At 52.1% G+C, this 23,233-nt stretch overlaps 2 protein-coding genes across 2 annotated transcripts; one reads left to right on the top strand and one right to left on the bottom strand.

Annotated features, from left to right (window-relative positions):
- Positions 1–641: 641 nt before the first annotated feature.
- On the bottom strand, positions 642–4,994 carry PEX19 (peroxisomal biogenesis factor 19). Its single transcript, XM_040411452.1, has 7 exons — positions 4,912–4,994; positions 3,498–3,601; positions 3,258–3,423; positions 2,889–3,136; positions 2,647–2,811; positions 1,708–1,752; positions 642–991 (listed from the first exon to the last, which is right to left on the bottom strand). The coding sequence occupies exons 1-7, from the start codon at positions 4,958–4,960 to the stop codon at positions 911–913; spliced, it is 858 nt and encodes a 285-aa protein (XP_040267386.1). The 5' UTR covers positions 4,961–4,994; the 3' UTR covers positions 642–910.
- A 4,094-nt stretch (positions 4,995–9,088) lies between these two features.
- Positions 9,089–13,780, top strand: VPS72 (vacuolar protein sorting 72 homolog). The gene is made up of 6 exons (XM_040411449.1): positions 9,089–9,267; positions 9,701–9,853; positions 11,721–11,829; positions 12,587–12,763; positions 12,911–13,055; positions 13,182–13,780. The coding sequence occupies exons 1-6, from the start codon at positions 9,151–9,153 to the stop codon at positions 13,555–13,557; spliced, it is 1,077 nt and encodes a 358-aa protein (XP_040267383.1). The 5' UTR covers positions 9,089–9,150; the 3' UTR covers positions 13,558–13,780.
- Positions 13,781–23,233: the final 9,453 nt, after the last annotated feature.

Genomic DNA, 23,233 nt, shown 5'->3' with positions numbered 1-23,233 from the left:
ATACCTGGGGAGGAGTGCACTGTATATACCGCTGTATACCTGGGGAGGAGTGCACTGTATATACTGCAGTATACCTGAAGAGGGAGGCACTGTACATACCGCCATAAACCTTGGCAGGGGAGGAGTGCACCGTATATACCGCCATAAACCTCGGCAGGGGAGGGGTGCACCGTATATACCGCCATAAACCTCAGCAGGGGAGGGGTGCACTGTTTGTACCGCCATAAACCTCGGCAAGGAAGGGGTGCACCGTATATACCGCCTTAAACCTCGGCAGGGGAGGGGTGCACCCTATATACCGCTGTATACCTCGGCAGGGGAGGGGTGCACCGCGTATTCTGTCACCAGGAAGCAGGCACGCTGCCATGGTTTATGTTTTTAGGTGTCATGTGATCACCTGCCTAAGTTACCGCCCCATGGAGGGTGATAGTGGAGTTCCCCTTTAATTAGGCCATTAGAGAGGAGGCCGAGGTCCATGGAATCCTCCATCACCAAAAACACAGAGGGCCCGCGTACACCCCCCGCAGAGGTTATTTCAGGGGGAGCTCAACAACCCCCCCCCCCCCCCAAACAGGGTGGGGGGCACCCATACTCCATAAGAGGGAGGGCGCAGGCGCATCCATTCCATGGGCTCAGCCAAGTTTTGTTTCCTCTTTTTTAATAGAAACCGTTGGCGCGAGGCGCGGTGTACCTCTAACGCCATCAGCGCCCCCTAGTCCGTGGCCATTAGGGCACCGCAGCTGATGAGTGTTACTGTACAGAGTAGTCAAAGGATTTAAAGGGGCAGCGTCCTCTTTGCTACATGCATGTCCGTCCCGGCGCGCTCGCTGGTGTCAGAGGTCGGGATCCGCCCTCTCTGTGGACTGCCGAGCCTCCCGCTGGGTCCTAGAGCCTCCCTCGCCGCTCTGGATCACATGATCAGGCACTGCTCGCCGCTGGCACTTCCCGGATTCAGGTTCATGCTGTCCAGATCGAAGTTCAGGCCGGGGGGCTGCAAAAAAAACAAATCGCGTCAATTTGCCTGTCCTACTCCAATCACAACCAAAGCAGCACTCGAAATTCAGCAGGCAGGACAGTGTCCGACACCCAAGGGCAGGTCAGCGGTAGTGCTGCTCTGGATGTGACCACGTATAACAAAAATACCAATGCAGCTCTGATGGGATTGGAGTAGAAAATAGTGAATGCAGCTCCAGCTGTGACTACAGTATGAGAATAGTGAATACTGCAATGGAACTGGAGTAAAATAATTGTGGATGCAGGTCTGGCTGTGACTAGAGTATGAAAGTACTGGATTGCGCACTGGGTAGGGCTGGAGTATCAGCACTGGAAATTGAGATTTGGCAGTGACTAGAGTGAGGGGGCAGGGTCTGGGGGTGGCCCCCTCTCTCCTGTCAGCTGAGTTAGTAAACAAGCTGCAAGACGGAGCCAAGAAGCCAAAACTGGTCAGAGCAGATGTCACCGCGAGCCGGGGCCCGCAAATAGAAAGCAAGGGAGCGGGGGAGGGGCTTAAAGGGGGATGACTCCCATCATCTATTTATACCAGATCCTGTCACAATCTATGTACATACTCCGTCACACAAACATCCAGAGGCTCCGGCATTTCTCCCAGAATGCACTGCAGCCATCAGCGCTGCTTTATAGGCAAAATTGTGACCGCAGCTCTGAGTGTGACTGGAGGAAAAGGGATAAAGCGATGTGAATGCTCACCGAGTCTCCGGCCAGCTCCTTGGGGGGGTGCCCCAACTCCTGCAGCTGGAAAGGAGAGCAGAAGCATTAGTCAGGACACAGAGAGGAGGCGCCCCAGGAGAGTGCTCACCACCCGCCCCCGCTACCCCAGGAGAGTGCTCACCACCCGCCCCCGCTGCCCCAGGAGAGTGCTCACCACCCGCCCCCGCTGCCCCAGGAGAGTGCTCACCACCCGCCCCCGCTGCCCCAGGAGAGTGCTCACCACCCGCCCCCGCTGCCCCAGGAGAGTGCTCACCACCCGCCCCCGCTGCCCCAGGAGAGTGCTCACCACCCGCCCCCGCTGCCCCAGGAGAGTGCTCACCACCCGCCCCCGCTGCCCCAGGAGAGTGCTCACCACCCGCCCCCGCTGCCCCAGGAGAGTGCTCACCTGTGATGCCCTCATTGTCCCAGTCAAGTACTCCCCCCCCTATCCTCGCTGCTCCAGTAGAGTGCTCACCCCCCGCCATCACTGCTCCAGTAGAGTGCTCACCCCCCCCGCCATCACTGCCCCCAGTAGAGTGCTCACCCCCCGCCATCACTGCGCCTAGTAGAGTGCTCACCCCCCGCCATCACTGCCCCCAGTAGAGTGCTCACCCCCCGCCATCACTGCCCCCAGTAGAGTGCTCACCTCCCGCCATCACTGCCCCCAGTAGAGTGCTCACCTCCCGCCATCACTGCCCCCAGTAGAGTGCTCACCCCCCCGCCATCACTGCCCCCAGTAGAGTGCTCACCCCCCGCCATCACTGCCCCCAGTAGAGTGCTCACCCCCCGCCATCACTGCCCCCAGTAGAGTGCTCACCCCCCGCCATCACTGCCCCCAGTAGAGTGCTCACCCCCCGCCATCACTGCCCTAGACGAGTGCTTTCCTCCCCTCCCCCCCCCTCTCCCTGCCCGGGGCGTGGATGACTCCATAGCGGTCACCTGCTGCATAAGATCCATGATGGCTTCAAACCTGGCCGCCTCCTCCCCCGACTGCTCGGCCTCGAAGTGCTGACAGATCCGGGCCATCAGAGTGTGCTGCTCCTGGTACTTGTGGTACTCCTCGGGGGGCAGCGTGTCCCGATGTGTCTGCAGCCAGTCAGGGAACTGGAGACGGGAAGAGAAAGCCGTCACCACATCGATCTGTGACTGGGAAAGCTGGGTGCGGTGGTCGTTGGCATTACCTTCTCGGTGATCTCTTTGAGGGAGGGGTAGAGCACCTCCTTGGAGAGCAGGTTCTGCATGATGTTCTGCATGAAGGGCAGGATGTTCCCCTCGCCCTCCAGCTCGTCCATGCCCAGGCCCTCCACGGCGCGGGACAGCTCCTCCTCCGACAGGCTGGCATTCTGCAGGTCGTCGGCGTTCTTGGCCAGTCCCGTCAGCGTCTCCTTCAGGCAAGAGGTGAACTCCTGCTGGGAGGTCTCATCGCTTCCTGGAAGGGAAAGAGGCGGCTGACAACCAGGTCCTCACCGGGGGCCCCGCTCCCTCCAGCGGTGACCGTGTGCTAGTGGCTGCCCTTTGCCCCCAGCTCTCCAACCTTTGCCCTCTCTTACCGACTTTCCCGGCGGCCTCGGACAGCTTCTGGAACTGCTCCACCAGGTGGGGCTCCTCCTCGGCCAGCTCCTTCATGGCCTTCTCGAACTCCTGGGTGGCCTGCGCCGCCAGCTCGCTGCTGAAGAGCTCCTGGAAGAACTTCTCCTGAGACGTGAAGAGGGGGTCCTGGGGGGAGGGAGACATGAAGCCTGGCGCCCCCCGCTGTGAGTGCCCGACCTGCCCACTGCGGGGGAACTCACCTTGGAGGCATCGGCGGGTGGTCCCTCGGCTGCAGCCGGCTGTGCGGATCGGTCGGAGGCTGGGGGAGGGGGAGGACCGGCCTTCTCGAAATCATCCAGTGCACCTGTAATGCAGACGGAGCGGTGAGCGCGCCGGCGCCTCCTAGAGGGGGTCGCTGATTTAGGGAATTCATGCCGACACCAGAGAGCAATAGCATCGCCCCAAACTCCTACTAGTCCCCGGACACTACTACTCTCATCATGCCGCCCTGGAGGGGGCGAACGTCCTGCAGCATCGCCCCAAACTCCTACTAGTCCCCGGACACTACTACTCTCATCATGCCGCCCTGGAGGGGGCGAACGTCCTGCAGCATCGCCCCAAACCCCTACTAGTCCCCAGCAACTACTACTCTCATCATGCCCTTGGGGGGCTGACGTCCTGCAGCATCGCCCCAAACTCCTACTAGTCCCCGGACACTACTACTCTCATCATGCCGCCCTGGAGGGGGCGAACGTCCTGCAGCATCGCCCCAAACCCCTACTAGTCCCCGGACACTACTACTCTCATCATGCCGCCCTGGAGGGGGCGAACGTCCTGCAGCATCGCCCCAAACCCCTACTAGTCCCCAGCAACTACTACTCTCATCATGCCCTTGGGGGGCTGACGTCCTGCAGCATCGCCCCAAACTCCTACTAGTCCCCGGACACTACTACTCTCATCATGCCGCCCTGGAGGGGGCGAACGTCCTGCAGCATCGCCCCAAACCCCTACTAGTCCCCAGCAACTACTACTCTCATCATGCCCTTGGGGGGCTGACGTCCTGCAGCATCGCCCCAAACTCCTTCTAGTCCCCGGACACTACTACTCTCATCAGGCCGCCCTGGAGGGAGCAAACGTCCTGCAGCATCGCCCCAAACTCCTTCTAGTCCCCGGACACTACTACTCTCATCAGGCCGCCCTGGAGGGAGCAAACGTCCTGCAGCATCGCTCAGGCTCCCTCTAGTCCCCGGAAACTACTACTCTCATCATGCCCTGGGAGGAAGGGGGGGGGGGTAACGTCCTGCAGCATCACACCAAACTCCTAGTCCCCAGCAACTACTACTCTCATCATGCCCTGGAGGGAGCAAACGTCCTGCAGCATTGCTCAAGCTCCCTCTAGTCCCTGGAAACTACTACTACTCTCATCATGCCCTGGGAGGGGGGGGGGGGTAACGTCCTGCAGCATCACCCCAAACTCCTAGTCCCCAGCAACTACTACTCTCATCATGCTCTGGAGGGGGCTAACATTCTGCAGCATCGCCCCAAACCCCTTCTAGTCCCCCAGAAACTACTACTACTCTCATCATGCCCTGACACCAGAGAGTGATAGCATCGCCCCAAACCCCTACTAGTCCCCGGACACTACTCCTCCTCTCATCCTCCTCCTGCGCTCACTGTCCAGCAGCTCGTCCAGCTCCTTGTCTTCTCCACCGGCTCCGGCCATCTTCCCTGCTTCCTACAGCTGGGAGGCGTGTCCTAATGACGTGGGCACCGCGCGGGCCAATTGGACGCCACGCTAGGGTGAGGGCAGCGAGGCCGGGGTGGCAGGCGCCATTTTTAAAAGGCAGGAGAAGGTGAGAGGGAGGAGTCACGTGCTGGAGAGAGGGCAGAGTCCGGAGGCATCACAATGGGGTAAAGAGATCGTGTAGATTCTCCCCTTTTCATTCCAGTTGTAGAATGGAAAGTTCCACTTTGTGTTTCAAAGCCTGTCAAGATCTCTGCTTGCTGTCACTGAATACTAGAGGCTAAAACCTTGTCCCGAGCTGCACCTGTGTTAATTATAGATGGAGGGTTTTACATGTTTTGTGTTACCACTGGCTGACAACAAGCAGGAACAGGTCCTCTGACAATCAGTCACGCTGAGCGTCCTCCCCACTAAGGGGGCATCACACTGTATGGGGGGTACTAAGGGGGTATCATATTGTGTGGGGGCACCATACTGTGTGGAGGGCACTAAGGGGGCATCATATTGTGCAGGGGGCATCATACTGCATGGGTGTTACTAAGCGGGCATCATAGTATGTGGGGGCATTAAGGGGGCATCACACTGTATGGGGGGTACTAAGGGGGTATCATATTGTGTGTGGGCACTAAGGGGGCATCACACTGTATGGGGGGTACTAAGGGGGTATCATATTGTGTGGGGGCACCATACTGTGTGGAGGGCACTAAGGGGGCATCATATTGTGCAGGGGGCATCATACTGCATGGGTGTTACTAAGCGGGCATCATAGTATGTGGGGGCATTAAGGGGGCACCATACTGTGTGGGGGCACTAGGGGGGCATCATATTGTGCGGGGGCATCATACTATCTGGCGGGCACTAACGCAACATCTTTACCATGTGGGGGCGTCTCTTATTATGCGAGGGCACAAGAACAGTGGCGGATGGGGTGTATATGGACAGGGATTGGTGGAGGTTAGAGGCGCAGCCGCTGATGTTGTCCCTGGAAAAAGGGGGCACTCCCAGAGGAGCGGCCAAATCCCCCACCCAGGGCCCGGAGACAGCCCTCCATGTGCGGCTCTGGGATACCGCGTCATCAGACTCAGCTTTGACGCCCAAATATGTATTAAAGGGGTGAGTCACAAAAAGGGGCGCAATATGCCATGCAAACGGCTGGGAGCTATTCATGAGATGCCCTCACTGCCTCACTATAAAATCAATGGGAGGCCTCCAAAAATGTGGACCCAAAAGTCTTCGACGTGCCCTTTGTGTTAAACCACGCTCCATTACAGCAGCACCCCACTGCATGAAGGGTTAATGCACCTGTGTTCCAAAGACTGTGTATATTGAAGAGAGTACGCTGAACCTTAAGTGGAGCGTGTGGACTGCTGAGGGCGCACGAAACAACCAATCAAAGACAGTATTTTAGTTTCAGTAGTGTTCCATTTATTCGTAAGACAGCGCGTTTCGGGGGGTTAAAGTCCCCTTTATCTAACACGCGCCTCTCCAGACGAGCAGCGACACTCTCCTAGTCTCCCGGCTCAGACTTGATAAAGGGGACTTTAACCCCCCGAAACGCGTTGTCTTACGAATAAATGGAACACTACTGAAACTAAAATACTGTCTTTGATTGGTTGTTTCGTGCGCCCTCAGCAGTCCACACGCTCCACTTAAGGTTCAGCGTACTCTCTTCAATTTCACTACCCTAGTGGCAGGGTGGCTCCTGCCCAAGGCGTTAGGACGAATCTTGGCTGCACCAACCGTCTCTTATCCATACTCGATCTCCATTGCAGTTGCATCCAATTGATGCAACCGCAATAGGTGAGCAAACCATTTCTTTTATTTGAAATTTGTTTTGTTGAATTTACTTACCCTATGAGCGCCTTCTCTATCCCATTGGCCATTATTTGCCAAAGACTGTGTATAGGCAGGAAACAGTTAACTGGCCAGCCTCCTGGGTCAGCAGCTGTGTGACTGCTACGGAGGGCGGCAGACAGAGATACAGCAGAGAGAGATACAGCAGACAGACAGAGATGCAGCAGGCAGACAGAGATACAGCAGACAGATACATATATGCAGCTCAGTTAATGAAGCTGTGACTAGACTGCGAGACCCACACAGAAAGGTGACTGTGCATGTGGCGAAAGCCACTTCGCCACAGTGTTTTGGAGGGGGCTGTTTGCCCGCCTCCTGCCCCAGGATTATGGCCCATACTAACTTTGAAGGAGAAGACAGACCGGCCGCACAGCTTAAATCTGTGGAACCGTTTTGGGCAGGAAAGCCATGCTTGCGGCCGGCCAAATGTGACTTCCATGGAATTCGGGAACCCCCGCTCGGATCTGGGGGAATTTTGGATATGTTGTTCACCCAGATCAGAGCTATCCATGGATGTATACATTATGGGGATATGTGGGGTTTTGGGGTGTTTTCTGTGTTTGGGGGAAAAAATGTGTGTTTTCTGTCTGTGAGGGATTAAGTTAGCCCATTACGTTTGGTAATTGTATTTTGTTGATTGCGTCTCAGACAATGCCAGTGTGTTAGTTAATTGCGTCTCAGACAATGCCAGTGTGTTAGTTAATTGCGTCTCAGACAATGCCAGTGTGTTAGTTAATTGCGTCTCTGACAATGCCAGTGTGTTAGTTAATTGCGTCTCAGACAATGCTCATTGTATTTTGTTGATTGCGTCTCAGACAATACTCATTGTATTTTGTTGATTGCGTTACAGACAGAGGGAAGGGGGTTTTGTGTACAATTGCTGGGAAGGTTTTAATACTGTACATGCATGTGATTGGCTAAAATATAAACTGTCACAGTCTTTTACAAGGGCCCCAGGGGGAGTGTCCCTTGCTAGGAGACCTGCATAAAAGGCTGAAAAATGACCCATTAAAGTTGCTCTGCTTAACCCTCAAGCGAAGTGTCGTCTCGTTATTGGGGGAATTGGATTGTATGCTGATTGCCAGGAGTGTATGCTTTTCCTGTTCCGCGGTTTCCAGTGTTCGTGTAGCTTGCAGTTCGGCAGACTGGTGCTTGCAGTAGCTGCCTGTGCATTGGAAAGGGGAATATCGTCTGAACGGTCCGTTACAGTGCACCTGCATGACATTTTAGAAGCATGATGACCCTTGACTGTTTGGGGGTTAGGGGAACATCGCTTGGGACATAAAGGGATATTGACACTTGGCTATAGCAGAGCTACAGGGCCATGGAAGCAGTAATAAAAGGGTCTACGGAGGTGGCATATTCCCTGTAAGTATGGCGAGGTGTCTGAAACGCCTAACCCCACCAAACTGCAGTGAAGTCCACAGCCATAATCACAGGTACTGGGAAAGGATCTTTATTTTGTCTACACCCGTATACACAACCTTGGAAACGCTGCCTGTGCACCATGTGTGATGAGAGCGATGCCGACCTCTGCCACACCTGTATGCATGAACGGCTAGTAAAATGGTGCCTCTGTTACCTCATCATGGCGGCCATACTGCACTGTGTGCCCTCCATCAGCGACCCCTGCCTCACACCCTGCAATACGCCATTTACACCAGGGGCGCCGCGAACCACCAGGTAGGAGCTCCAACCTCAGGGTGTGACCTGAGGGGAAGAAAGGGCACGCCCCTCACATCACTGTATGGTACCAGGGTGAGGAGCACTACTGTAACTACTGCCAACATCATTGCCACCACTAGCGCCCTCCACTCTTCACCCTGCCGGGGCCAAATGTCCATTTTCAGCACCAGAGCTGCGTCTAATGACTAATACGGGAATGTGGGTATCAAATACAGATTTATCCGGATGGTGCGTCCCTATCGTCACCATGCTAGGCGACCAGAACCCGTGTTGTGTGGCGCTGTCATCTCCACCATTTATAACCCACCATGAACACATTACTGAACATTAATTATGCACTTTATTTGTTATTTATTCATTTTTCCCGTCTATGAACTGGTTTTGACAGAATCAGCCATGTTGTGATTGGCTCTTGGTTGGAAAAAAATATATATCTCTAGGCTGTCGCAGAGCTGATGACGTCATCGCGTTCCATTGCCAGCGGTGAAGAATTGTGTCGCCTCCTCTCATTGGCTACTCCTCCCTCTGCTGGATTCTGATTGGCTGTGTCGCTCTCTCTCTCCGCGCTCGCTTGTTCCGCCTTGGTCTTCAGACTCGTCCGGTCGCTGACCGATTTCTAGAGCTGCAAGATGAGTTTGGCGGAGAGTAGAGCGCCCCGTAAGACGGCGGGGAACCGCATGTCCGGTCTGCTGACCCGGGAGGAGGAGGATGACTTCTATAAGACTACCTATGGAGGCTTCAACGAGGTTTGTATGTGGACACGCTCTGAGCCTAGGTGGGGGAGAACTACATCTCCCAGCATTTCCCTATTGGTCTGTCAGTGAGTCATGCTGGGACTTACAGTCCTCTATTAGCTAGAGCTGCTCATGGCATGCTGGTACTTGTAGTTCACGGGGGTCATTCCATTTTTGGGGCTTCTACTGACCCTATCCCTCTTTCCTGCTGAATTGATTGTGTCAGTCTATACTGTGGCTCTAGCATTCTCTTCACGCACCAAGAAGCTCAGGATGAACGCCGCGATACAAAGAAGGTAAATGTAACGTGCTTTCTGTCCAGGTTAATAGGCGTCCAGTGACTTACCTCTAGGAGCCCCTCCCCCACCTTGTCTCTGGACATCAGTGATCCCCTTCCTATAGACCTCCCTTGGTGAAGCTCCCTGTAACTTTCCACCCCCCCCAGGAATCTGGCGATGAAGAGTATAACGAGGAGCGCTCTGCCAGCGAGGACGAGGTGGACTCCGACTTTGACATTGATGAAGGGGACGAGCCCACCAGCGACCACGAGGAGGACGAGCCCAAGCGGAAGCGCAGGGTGGTGACCAAAGCCTATAAGGTGACGGCCATTTTTGTTGTTGTATGGTTCTGAAACTAGAGTTAGAGAAGTAACTGGTGAGGATCGTTCTGTGTAAGGCGGTAAGATGGACACCGTCAGCAGGGAGGCTCTTTATTGTATCCCAGCTGAGACTGAGAGCCTTCTTTTTTTTTTTTTTTTTTTTTTTTTTTAAAGGGGTCGTCCCAGAGTGACAACCTGTCGCTTATCCACAGGATAGGAGATGGGTGTCAGAGCGGGCGGCGAACAGAGCAGAGGTGGAGCACACTCCTTAGATGCCACTGTTGCTGTTGACACCAGCGGTATCTAAGGGGTTAACCTGGCCGGGAGCGGAGGTAAATGCCGAGGGATCCACCGGACGTTCTAGAACGTAATGGTGTGTCAATTTGCAGAATGGGTTAATGGCTTCCTGTCTGAGGGGCAGCTTTAAAGGGGGGGGGGGGCCTTTAGGCAGAGCCCCCACCATCCCTGTCTCTTAGTTCTCTTGTCTCCGCTCTCCCTGCATCGGTGTTTATTTGACACTGGTCACGTGGATGCTGCGTTGGTGACGTGTCCCCCTTGTCAGTGGTGACGGAGGACACGTCCCCACTTCAGTCAGTCATTGGCTGCAGCAGCCAAACCAGATGTTCGATGCGGCCAGAGGTCGCACTACGTTTTTACCGGAAGAGTAAAAATGCTGTTTGGTGCCTCTGCGGCAGATTCTGTCCAAAGGTCAGACATAAAGCCTCGTCTGCAGGACCCCCGAACGGACACTGAAAGGACTCCATCATGTTCAGCTTCTTCCCTGTCAGTTAGGCCGGGTTCACATCTCGTTTTTGTCATATTTTTAATGTATGCACAAAAAACTTATATATGTTACCAGACGCCTCAGGCGCCATACTGTAGCATCCGTCCATTGTATACGTTATCCTGCATGGTTTTTTGTTGGACTTTGCAGGATGGAAAAACGTGGTAGACGAGGCTTTCCCATCCTGCAGAGTTCTGTTTTGTTTTTACAATGGATCTCCATGGTGACGGATACAACAGTATGGCGGCTGTTGTGTGGTGAACGTATGACAAAAACCCACTTCCGTTATTTTCATTGTTCTGCTCCATTAGATGAGAAATAAATAGCGCTGGTGTGAACGGGGCCTAAGAGGTGGGTAGGCAGGGGGACTATTACTGGTCTAACATCAAGCAATTATAGCCAATGTGGTGGATCTTCCCTCTACCTCTGCTGCCATGCTTCTTGGGGTCCTTGCGCAGCGCGCCCCTCACTCCTTGCCTCAGTGACCCCCGGGAGCCGGCCCCTCCTCCGTCCAGCTTTCCCTGCTGCAGGGCGCCGTATTGCTCCGGCGACCGCCCAAACTAACCAATAGCAAAGCTCCTTGATGTCCGGAGCTTTGTTATTGGTTACTGCAGGCACAGGCAGCATCGCTGCGCGTACTGTTCACAGCGCACCCTGCGCAGATGAATGTGGGGGAAAAGTCTAAGACGTATTGGTACACCATAGACCTTTTCCATGGAGTAAAATGGCCTGAATAGGCGTCTATGACGCTTGTACAGGCGTTACTGCGACCCCTGGGCATAGGAACCGGAAGATAAGTGTGATTCCCTCCGCAGCTGCGGCCACCCTCCGTGGGGCTTCCCTAAAGGCCCTTAGGGTGAACAATCCTTTTAATAGTAACGGCGGCGTTGCCTTAAATCGATCACCCTTTCTCCTTTAAAAAGATGGCAGCATGAAGATCTACTGAGCATGTGCAGAGGGAGTGTGTAGCGCTTGATGCTTGTCCTCCATGGGGTCACATACCTTGATGGCCCCTTTGCCTTGTAATTTGCGTGTCCCCAGGTTTCACTGGTATCCGGCCCCTTCTTTATCTCCCCCCTACAGGAGCCCATTCAACTTCTCAAGCCCAAGCCGAAACCCAAACCTGATGCCGCCCCGAAGAGCCGCCCAGAGCGACCTCCCCCGCAGGAGACGACAGAGGACAGCGCGGAGAGTAAGCCAGAAGATATGTTTTTTAATCAGAGAAGTTTGTGTTTTTTTTTCATTCATTCAATTAACAAAATGAAACAATGGTCTTCATTTTATGCATCTCAACAGGAAGACCATCGGCCCCTGGAACTTTTTTCATATGCTTTGTAGAGTTCTTCTAGGGTAAGAGAGGCCTCCAGACGTTCTCTCTCCCAGGCAGACCACACTGGAGGAGGAGGAATACCCTCTCGATAAGTCGTTACGAGACCCTAGATTTGGACAGATTAGATTAAGGTTTCCGATCCCCCTGGGCCCTTCAGCATCTGTTATTCTGTGTCCGTTACTAGACGTCTGTTGGGCCTTAGGTCTTCCAAGTAAATGTCCATCTCCAAGGAGTACGAGATGAAATTGGACTGCGCCTCCTCCCAACCTTATAAAGCCTCTGTACCAGGGGCGGCCATGTAATTCGTTTCCGTTGTGCTAATTAGCGGTTTTTAATAGTGGTGGTTGTTATAATGAGGCCACCCCTCAGGCGGTCATGGTGCCCCGCACTATACCAGGTGAAGCAGTGCCAGCATTGATCTGATAGAGTTCCCGTGAGCTATTAATCCCTGTATTCGAAGGGGTAAGGCGTAGCCAGAAGGGGTTAACTTTACAGCCTAGCCGATTTCCATGGATGACCGATGTCCGTGGTGAAGAGTAAGCGGGAATATATCTAAGGCTTCAGTTTCTTGTCCAACTGTCGTCCTGGTGCCAGTCTCTGACCTTGCCTATCCTGACAGGCCGTAAGCAGGTGCGCCAGTCGACCACAGAGCACACGCGGCAGACCTTCCTGAGGGTGCAGGAGAGGCAGGTGCAGTCCCGCAAGAAGAAAGGTCCTCCTCTTGACAGGCCGCTGACCCAGGAGGAACTTCTGGAGGAGGCCAAGATTACAGAGGAGATCAACATCCGGTCGCTGGGTAGGTACACTGCCAGCCATGGGCCGTCTTGGCGTCACAGGGGCTGCATGGCGCTCTATACCAGCCAAGGAGGCCATCGCCTCTAGAGGCAGAAATTGTTCTTTTTGCTCCTTTTTTTTATAAAATGTTTTTTTTTCTTCCGGGCAGAAAATTACGAACGTCTGGAGGCCGACAAGAAGAAGCAGGTGCAAAAGAAGCAGAGATATGTGGGGCCGACCATCCGCTACCACTCCGTGTCCATGCCGCTCATCACCGACGTCACCGTGAAAGAGGAAAACGTAGACGTGGAAGGGTGAGTGGTCATCCCGTGAAACCTTTCCCCCTGGACATCCAATATGGCCACCATGATGGCACCTAAAAGGCCTGGAGTCATTGTGACCATCACCCCCAGAATACTAAATCTCCATTGCTTTTCCAGGTTGGAGCATGATCAGACTGGTGACTCCATGGCGCCCCCTGGCAGCAAGTGTTCCCGCACCTTCATCACCTTCTCGGAAGACGAGACCTTCGAACGTATTTTCCCTAGAAACAAAGCCAAGCTCCCGATCCGAGAGCTGTGCCCCGTCACCCATAAGCCCGCCCAGTACCGGGACCCCATCACCGACATTCCGTATTACAACGCCCGCTCCTTCAAGATCATCCGAGAAGCCTACAAAAAATACATCACCGCTCACGGCCTGCCCAATGCCGCCATGGCAGCCGCTTCCATGGGTCCCACTGCCACCACGCAGGACGCCAGCCAGCGCAACAGCCGCCAGAAAATAGTTCTGAAACAGAGCGTCCCGGCAACCTAAAGACCGCGCCGCTGCCCGCAAGGAGAGGAAAGCGGGCGTGTAACAGCCGCCTTATGTTTTGTTTTTTAGTGTTTTTCTACATAAATTATTTCCCGACCCCTGAACCTTGTGTGTGGCGTCTGCTCGACCGGTAAAATCCAAATCTCCGCAGGCCATGGATCCATGTGAAAGATGGGGGTCAGCAGAGAGGGGCAGGCTTCATACCGTTTTTTTACATTAAAAATAAAAAATGAAGTGGAATCTAGAAGTGGCGAGTCTCTCACGAACAGGTTATTCGCGACATTGCATCCGTTTTCAAAAATCCCTAAAAAGATGCGCGTCCTCTTTTGAAAAGTGGGTGGGATTAAGCCAGAGGGGGCGTGACCGGAAATGCTGTGAAAAATTTAGCGACTCGAGTTTACTAGGTGTTCTGGGGTGGTCCCAAAGGCGGGGCAAAAATGCCTAAAAATGTGCCAAATGTTTTGGGGCGAATTTACCCCAGAGTGGGCAGTTTGTGGGCGTTTTTTTGTGTGGAACGCCAGTCCAGTTAAATCTGCCCCACCGACCTTTTATATATTAATTGTCAAACCGAAAAAAACGTGACCTTGTTGCCCATAGCAACCAATCACAGCACTGCTTTAATGTTACCGGAGCGCCTGAGCTGAGTTGCTTATACCAACCAATCACAGCACAGCTTTCATTTTGCCCATAGCAACCAATCACAGCACTGCTTTAATGTTACCTGAGCTGCATATACCAACCAATCACAGCACAGCTTTCATTTTACCAGAGCAGCTGAGCTCTGTGTTGCCCATAGCAACCAATCACAGCGCAGCTTCTGTTTTATCAGACCAGCTGAGCTCTTTAGTGCCCGTAGCAACCAGTCACAGTGCAGCCATGATTCCTAAGACACGGGAGGGTTCAGGGACTGGGTATTAGTTCTTACACCTCCATGTGCTGGTGTCTGCTCGCCCCTCAGTGTAAGGCCTCATGCACACGACCGTATTTTTTCACGGTCCGCAAAACGGGGTCCGTGATCCGTGACTGTCTTTTCGTCCATGGGTCTTCCTTGATTTTTGGAGGATCCACGGACATGAAAAAAAAAGTCGTTTTGGTGTCGGCCTGGCCGTGCGGAGCCAAACGGATCCGTCCTGAATTACAATGGGGACGGATCCGTTTGACGTTGACACAATATGGTGCAATTTCAAACGGATCCGTCCCCCATTGACTTTCAATGTAAAGTCAGGAGTTAATATACCATAGGATCGGAGTTTTCTCCAATCTGATGGTATATTTTAACTTGAAGCTTCCCCATCACCATGGGAACGCCTCTGTTAGAATATACCATCGGATTTGAGTTAGATTGTGAAACTCAGATCCGACAGTATATTCTAACACAGAGGCGTTCCCATAGTGATGGGGATGCTTCAAGTTAGAATATACTGAGAACTGTGTACATGACTGCCCCCTGCTGTCTGGCAGCACCCGATCTCTTACAGGGGGCTGTGATCCGCGCAATAAACCCCTCAGGTGCTGCACCTGAAGGGGTTAATTGTGCATATCATAGCCCCCTATAAGAGATCAGGGGCTGCCAGGCAGCAGGGGGCAGACCCCCCTCCCTCCCCAGTTTTAATTTCATTGGTGGCCAGTGCGGCCCCCTCCCTCTCTCCCTCTATTGTATTATTTTCATTGGTGGCAGAGCGGAGAATTAGAAGCATCATACTTACCTGCTGCGCTGTCTGTGACCGGCCGGGAGCTCCTCCTACTGGTAAGTGACAGGTCATTGCTTAATTATTTGTCACTTACCAGTAGGAGGAGCTCCCGGCCGGTCACAGACAGCGCAGCAGGTAAGTATGATGCTTCTAATATTGCTAAGTAACCATGGCATCCAGGTGTGCAGTAGCGTCCTGGTTGCCATGGTTACCGATCGGAGCCCCAGCGATTAAACTGGGACTCCGATCGGAACTCTCCGCTGCCACCAATGATCAGAGGGGAGGCCGCACACTGGCCACCAATGATAATACTAGGGGGGGGGGGCGGGCGCACACTGTGCCACCAAAGAAAATAATACAATAGAGGGGGGGGCGGGGGGCCGCACTGGCCACCAATGAAATTAAAACTGGGGAGGGGGGGTCTGCCCCCTGCTGCCTGGCAGCCCCTGATCTCTTATAGGGGGCTATGATATGCACAATTAACCCCTTCAGGTGCAGCACCTGAGGGGTTAATTGTGCGGATCACAGCCCCCTGTAAGAGATCGGGTGCTGCCAGGCAGCAGGGGGCAGTCCCCCCTCCCCCCCCAGTTTTAATTTCATTGGTGGCCAGTGCGGCCCCCCCCCCCTCTATTGTATTATTTTCTTTGGTGGCACAGTGTGCGCCCGCCCCACTTCAGTGTGCGCCCGCCCTTCGTGAAAACTCTGCTCTGAAAAAGCTTTCATACAGACGGATCTTTGGATCCGTCTGTGTGAAAGTAACCTACGGCCACGGATCAAGGACGCGGATGCCAATCTTGTGTGCATCAGTGTTCTTTCACGGACCCATTGACTTGAATGGGTCCGTGAACCGTTGTCCGTCAGAAAAATAGGACAGGTCATATTCTTTTGACGGACAGGAAACACGGATCAGGGATGCGGCTGCAAAACGGTGCATTTTCCGATTTTTCCACGGACCCATTGAAAGTCAATGGGTCTGCGAAAAAAAACAGGCCACGGATGCACACAACGGTCGTGTGCATGAGGCCTAAGATTGGGTCATGCTCATATATGCATAGTAACATATAGTATACAAGGCCGAAATATGACATTTTTCCGTCCAGTTCGGCCTGTTATCCTGCAAGTGGATCAAGTTGTTCACAGGAGCCCAGAACTGTACACAGTCCTCCATGTGTGGTCTGACCAGTGATTTGTAAAGTGGTAGGACTATGTTCTCATCACGGGCATCTATGCCCCTTCTGATGCAACCCATTATCTTATTGGCCTTGGCAGCAGCTGCCTGACACTGGTTTTTACAGCTTAGTTTGCTGTTTATTAAAATTCCTAGGTCCTTTTCGATGTCAGTGTTACCGAGTGTTTTACCATTTAGTATGTACGGGTGACTTGCATTATTCCTTCCCATGTGCATAGAAATGATAGAATAAGTGATCAATTATTTAAAACTTAACGTTTAATATAGTACACATAGAAAATTGGTCCCACGATAATTGGATACAAAAATTACAACAAAGGAAACAATGCGGCGGTTCACCACATCGGTATTGATGGTACTAACAACCAAAACACATGAATATAACAAAAAGTGCTTGGCGGCACCAAAAGGTAACCATGTGGTCCTACCGCTCTGATGAGGTGCTCCTCGGTACAACGAAGGCCCAGCTGGTGTTAATAGATGTGCACACCGTCGCTGAAAGCAGTTGTAAAACACAGGGTTAGGAGTGCTAGGTATGCTGGCCCTAGTAATGCCCTAGGGCCCTACAATGACCTAAGTGACCTGACCACGGATCCCCGTTACCAGTCACATGCAGGAACCTAACCCTGGAATTTGTGCGCCCTAGAAAGCCCTCGCCTGCCTGATCCCTACACGCATGTTTCGCTGAAAGGATGAGTAAAAAGCTCATCAGGGGAGACACGGGAGCTCGGGCTAAGGCTCCATTCACTCGTCCGCAATGTGTTTTGCGGATACACAGAGCCACGGGTCCGCAAAACACGGAAAGCGGCAATGTGCGTTCCGCATTTTGCCAACACTAATAGAATATGCCTGTTCTTGTCCGCAATTGCGGACAAGAATAGGACATGTTCTATTTTTTTGCGGAAACGGAAGCACGGATGCGCAAATGTGGATGCGGACAGCACATTCCGTCCCCATAGAGAATGAATGGGTCCGCACTCTTTCCGCAAAATTGCGGAAAGGATGCGGACCCATTTTGCGGACGTGTGAATGGAGCCTTAAGCTGTGCAGGGCACACGGACAATGATATCCACTGAGGCAAAGTGTGACCACCATCCTGATGTGGAAAATAGTGGCCAAACTAGCTGTAGGGTAATAGGGGGAAAAACGGATACTGAGCCCCTCTCCTACCAACAGACTTGGGCTGATGTAGCCTAAGGTAGCGCATAAATCCGCCAACTTTTGAAGAAGAAGCCGGCCTCAAAACGAGACTTGGCTAAAACACTCCCACCTGACCCGGAAGACGCGGCGCGTCTGCGCATGCGCGAAGAAACAGATCGCATAGAGAAAGGGGGAGGTCACGGGGGGGGGGGGGCGCACGTGACAGAGATCACGCAACAGTTGCCAGGCAATCAGGACGCTATTCCCTGACACTGTCGGGCAGCACAGCTGCTGGTATGCGACTGCGCTTAAGCAAAGTATATGGCATTAATGGCAACAATGATAATAATAGAGTCATGAGTACGACGGCCGTAAACGGACACATGTGATAAGGGAAAGGGGGCGGCACAGTCGGACAGGAGGGAGAAGGGGGAGAGATCAAGACGCAGAGAAATGGATAAGTATTAAGCAAATATATTGCTGCATTTGTGGGAGGGGAGGCTGATTACAAGGCTAATTACACGCACCTGTGGCCCAGGCTGGCTGATTACTAGGCTGATTATAGGCACCTGTGGCCCAGGCTGGCTGATTACTAGGCTATTTATAGGCACCTGTGGCCCAGGCTGGCTGATTACTAGGCTATTTATAGGCACCTGTGGGCCCAGGCTGATGATTTCACTACCTCTGGCTCAGCTCTAGGATACAGCAGCATGGTGTGGAGGCTCTATACGGCTGGGCGACGGCAGGAGGGCGCTGGTATTCATGGTAGGATCGGAGTTGTGTGTACGGGACCCACGCTGCGGTCCACGACATGTAGCGCTCTGGGATGAAGCAGGTTTGGGCGCTAATAGTCGGACCATGGTGGTTTGTATTGTTTGTCTGGCTATTCAGAGGCCTGGCGGGGCCATTGCATACAGTTATTGGGGTAGCATGTGCTTAGAGTGGGCATGGTGGTATGTTTTCTGATACCTGCGTTACATGCGGGGCGCGTGTCTGCAGTTGGCTCAAGCTACGCGTGCTGGGTTTAAGTGATGGTAAATGTGGATCAATGGTCGATTTAAAAAATAAAAACTCCTGCAGCATCATGTGGAGGTTCGGTTGCGCCTGGGCAATGGCAGAAGGTGCCAGGCGAGTGCTGGCATTCACGGTAGGATCGGACTTGGTTACACGGTCCGTGACTTGTAGCGCTCTGGGGCTGGGCTCCAATGGTCAAATGATCGTGGTTAGGATTGTTACCTTCAAAGCTACATCCGTGTGTCCGCATTTACATTTTGTCCTATACACCGTTCACTACTAGAGCTGCGTTCGCTGTTGCATTACATTAATACTCTGCTCACTTTCAGATTGCATTCATACGGCTGCTTTATACCATGCTCCTCATGCTCAGAGCTGTGCCCATAGCGGTTTTTAGGCACCACTCGCATCCAGAGCTGCATTTACCCACTTGTTCTTACATCTTATGTTATACTCTGCTTCCACTTAAAGCTGCATTTCTTTTCATTGCTACATAATGGTTACTCAGTATTCTTACTAGGGCTATCAGCACACCTCTCTGATACTGCTCTTCCTATAAAGATAGCCGCTTTCTTTTCAGGCTTACGTTTCTTTCCTCGGTTTGTTACATTCCTTAGGCCTACCTTTTTCTGTTTACTTGGGGGGGGGGGGGAAGAGAGAGGGGGGGGGGAATAAAAAATGGGTGGTGTTTAATCCTGGTTTGCATTCACTCAGACTGGTCTCCTTTACTTCTGGTTCGCATTCACTCAGATTGATCTCCCGCCCCAGTTAACCAAATAGCTCCCTAGTGGACAGTGGGCCAATAGGAGTAAGTTCCTACTATGTTTTCACATGTTTTTCACTCGTTTGTCACGACAAGGGTCTTTTCTTAGCGAAATGCAATGCCTCTGGCTCTTGTTTTTTCTCCCATCTGTTTCAATTTCGCGGTTGGTTAATGTTTCGTTCATGCAAGTGGTTCGATCACTAATGTCTATGCATTTGCCTTTAGGTCTGGCTCACGTTTTAATTATCGTCACTGTAAGGTCATCCAGGCCAGTCTCTTGGCTTCAGGGGGCCTCATGGCTTCGGGGGCCCGATGACCGTTATTCCTTAGGGGTACAATATGGTGTAGGCTGTTAGCGTCCTAGGTTTATTGTCGGAGAGGGTCATGGTTATGCGAGTCCCCAAGTCATACTGGAGCTGCATAAGTGGTTTATAAATAACGCATGGCTTCTCCGTTTTAGTTACACATGGCTCCGCCATTAGAGTCTCTCTCGCCATTAGTCTCTCACGCATGACTTCTCCGTTTTAGTGTTACACATATGGCTTCTCCGCCATTAGAGTCTCTCTCGCATGGCTCCGCCATTAGAGTCTCTCTCGCATGGCTCCGCCATTAGAGTCTCTCTCGCATGGCTCCGCCATTAGAGTCTCTCTCGCATGGCTCCGCCATTAGAGTCTCTCTCGCATGGCTCCGCCATTAGAGTCTCTCTCGCATGGCTCCGCCATTAGAGTCTCTCTCGCATGGCTCCGCCATTAGAGTCTCTCTCGCATGGCTCCGCCATTAGAGTCTCTCTCGCATGGCTCCGCCATTAGAGTCTCTCTCGCATGGCTCCGCCATTAGAGTCTCTCTCGCATGGCTCCGCCATTAGAGTCTCTCTCGCATGGCTCCGCCATTAGAGTCTCTCTCGCATGGCTCCGCCATTAGAGTCTCTCTCGCATGGCTCCGCCATTAGAGTCTCTCTCGCATGGCTCCGCCATTAGAGTCTCTCTCGCATGGCTCCGCCATTAGAGTCTCTCTCGCATGGCTCCGCCATTAGAGTCTCTCTCGCATGGCTCCGCCATTAGAGTCTCTCTCGCATGGCTCCGCCATTAGAGTCTCTCTCGCATGGCTCCGCCATTAGAGTCTCTCTCGCATGGCTCCGCCATTAGAGTCTCTCTCGCATGGCTCCGCCATTAGAGTCTCTCTCGCATGGCTCCGCCGTTTAAATTTTACACACAACGACGCCATTCGAGGCCGGCTGCGTGGTCCCACAACATGTAAGTTCCATGTCTTTTTCTGCCTTCAGACCCGCTCGCATGGCTCGGTCATCTGTGGCTCGCAATACAATTTTTCTTGTGGTGGCTCGCACGTGTTGCTTGTGCCATTAGAGTCTCACTCACGTTATTGTTTTCCCTGACTTTTATTTTCTAGGTTGTTGGGTTTTCATTGTTTTCTTTATAAGCAGTCATCCCAAGCCTGCCTTGGTGGACATCATCTTCTCCCAGGCAGGCTTACTTCATCTACAAACTCGGGCTGAGGGTGTTGGTGTCCGGCCTAAGTCCTGGGTATCGGTCCATCTTCCAGTAGGAGGTACAGTATAAGGCGCAGTTTACGAAGTCTGTCATGTCTTCTGACACAAGTCCTATCACGACTACAGGCGCAGCATACAGTTTATCACAACCTTAAGCATTTTCTGTCACAACTGCAGGTATTGTGTACGTTCTGTCCTTTATTACAGGCAACATTAGCTCGTTAATCGAAATAGCCATGTATTCCTGTGGATGGTTCCCCAGGCCTGGTGGGTTTACACATTTCACTTAATTTACTACTACAGTAAGACGGCAGACGCCATGTTCTGACTTTTGGGCCCTTAATAGGAAGTGTGGCCTGGGGAATAAGTAGAGGTAAAGTATTTTGCCACCAGGAACAGTCGGTGCCCGACCATCGGGCCCTTGGCGCATGGTTGGGGTTCATCTAGGTCCTTCCAACAGATTCACCATTGTTTGTTTCAGTCTGCAGCTCTCAGGATTCAGACCTTCTCGTAATATGGTCATATGTTAGTCAACATAGGAGTAAATCGTTTCTGGTTACCGGCCGCTCTTTCAATTGCATCAGCATTAACCATCTCCAAGAACGACGTGGCGGTACACAAGACAGAGAGGTAAGGTAGATGGAAGTCACTGTGATATATACGGTATATTCCGCACCTCCATCGTGAAAGGTCTTTCATTCAAAATCGGGTGTCGTAACGGTATGTATATATTTACTCTAAACAAGGTCTGCTCTTTTTGGCCCCTTTAGGCTGCCCTACCACGGCAGGCATGGCATAATTCTACTGCTTGTTGTAGATAGGGGTTAGATAGGCTAGGTTCACCTTTCTGATAGCCGATCCTACCACAAATATACAAACAAATGTTAGCAGACTAAAGATGATGTGTACAATGTTATAAAATATACATATAGGTATGGGCTGCCTAAATGAAACTGCTGTAGTTAAGCTGCTCATTTAGGCCCGTGGGTGAGACCGTGCGTAGCGTGTAAATCCAGCGGGATTCTCGCTGGAGTAACATACGATCCCAATCCCCACCACGGATTGGACGCCCAACCTTTTCAATTCCCATTGCCTTCAAGCAGCTGGGGTTACCCTGATGAGTCATGGACATGCCTAGAGACCACTGTGTCCCTGCTCACCCAGACGCCTACGCAACTCGCGTCTGGTCTTTCCTACATATTCCAAATTGCAATCACAGGTAATTTTATAAATTACACCCTGTGTCTTGCAATTAATAAAGTCCTTAATGGGAAATGTTGGTAGGAGAGGGGCTCAGTATGAGTTTTTCCCCCTATTACCCTACAGCTAGTTTGGCCACTATTTTCCACACCAGGATGGTGGTCACACTTTGCCTCAGTGGATATCATTGTCCGTGTGCCCTGCACAGCTGTAGCCCGAGCTCCCGTGTCTCCCCTGATGAGCTTTTTACTCATCCTTTCAGCCAAACATGCGTGTAAGGATCAGGCAGGCGAGGGCTTTCTAGGGCGCACAAATTCCAGGGTTAGGTTCCTGCGTGTGACTGGTCACGGGGATCCGTGGTCAGGTCACTTAGGTCATTGTAGGGCCCTAGGGCATTACTAGGGCCAGCATACCTAGCACTCATAACCCTGTGTTTTACAACTGCTTTCAGCGACGGTGTGCACATCTATTAACACCAGCTGGGCCTTCGTTGTACCGAGGAGCACCTCATCAGAGCGGTAGGACCACATGGTTACCTTTTGGTGCCGCCAAGCACTTTTTGTTACATTCATGTGTTTTGGTTGTTAGTACCATCAATACCGATGTGGTGAACCGCCGCATTGTTTCCTTTTTTGTATCCAATTATCGTGGGACCAATTTTCTATGTGTACTATATTAAACGTTAAGTTTTAAATTTATCACTTATTCTATCATTTCTGTCTGACTCAGGTGGTCTCTAATAATTATCTATACTGTTATATTCTTCCCATGTGCATAACTTTACATTTGTCAGTGTTAAACCTCATCTGCCACTTATCTGCCCAAGCCTCCAATCTATCCAGATCCCTCTGTAGTAGTATACTGTCCTCTGTAGTATATATATACAGTATACTGTCCTCTGTAGTGTATATACAGTATACTGTCCTCTGTAGTATATATACAGTATACTGTCCTCTGTAGTAGTATACTGTCCTCTGTAGTGTATATACAGTATACTGTCCTCTGTAGTAGTATACTGTCCTCTGTAGTATATACACAGTATACTGTCCTCTGTAGTAGTATACTGTCCTCTGTAGTGTATATACAGTATACTGTCCTCTGTAGTATATACACAGTATACTGTCCTCTGTAGTAGTATACTGTCCTCTGTAGTGTATATACAGTATACTGTC

Source organism: Bufo bufo, chromosome 11, assembly GCF_905171765.1.
Source record: "Bufo bufo chromosome 11, aBufBuf1.1, whole genome shotgun sequence".
Taxonomy (NCBI): Eukaryota; Metazoa; Chordata; class Amphibia; order Anura; family Bufonidae; genus Bufo; species Bufo bufo.
Note: the sequence above shows the minus strand (reverse complement) of the source record. Positions and strands in the feature narration are given on the sequence as shown.

What these genes read in the sequence shown, in the direction of transcription:
- PEX19 (XM_040411452.1), bottom strand. Translation starts at nt 4,960, where the DNA reads ATGGCCGGAGCCGGTGGAGAAGACAAGGAGCTGGACGAGCTGCTGGAC. An exon ending in CGAGGCCGCCGGGAAAGTCG is followed by an intron (nt 3,137 to 3,257) that starts GTAAGAGAGGGC and finishes TTTCCCTTCCAG; the next exon opens with GAAGCGATGAGACCTCCCAG. An exon ending in TCAAAGAGATCACCGAGAAG is followed by an intron (nt 2,812 to 2,888) that starts GTAATGCCAACG and finishes TCCCGTCTCCAG; the next exon opens with TTCCCTGACTGGCTGCAGAC.
- VPS72 (XM_040411449.1), top strand. Translation starts at nt 9,151, where the DNA reads ATGAGTTTGGCGGAGAGTAGAGCGCCCCGTAAGACGGCGGGGAACCGC. An exon ending in CCTATGGAGGCTTCAACGAG is followed by an intron (nt 9,268 to 9,700) that starts GTTTGTATGTGG and finishes CACCCCCCCCAG; the next exon opens with GAATCTGGCGATGAAGAGTA. An exon ending in TGGTGACCAAAGCCTATAAG is followed by an intron (nt 9,854 to 11,720) that starts GTGACGGCCATT and finishes TCCCCCCTACAG; the next exon opens with GAGCCCATTCAACTTCTCAA.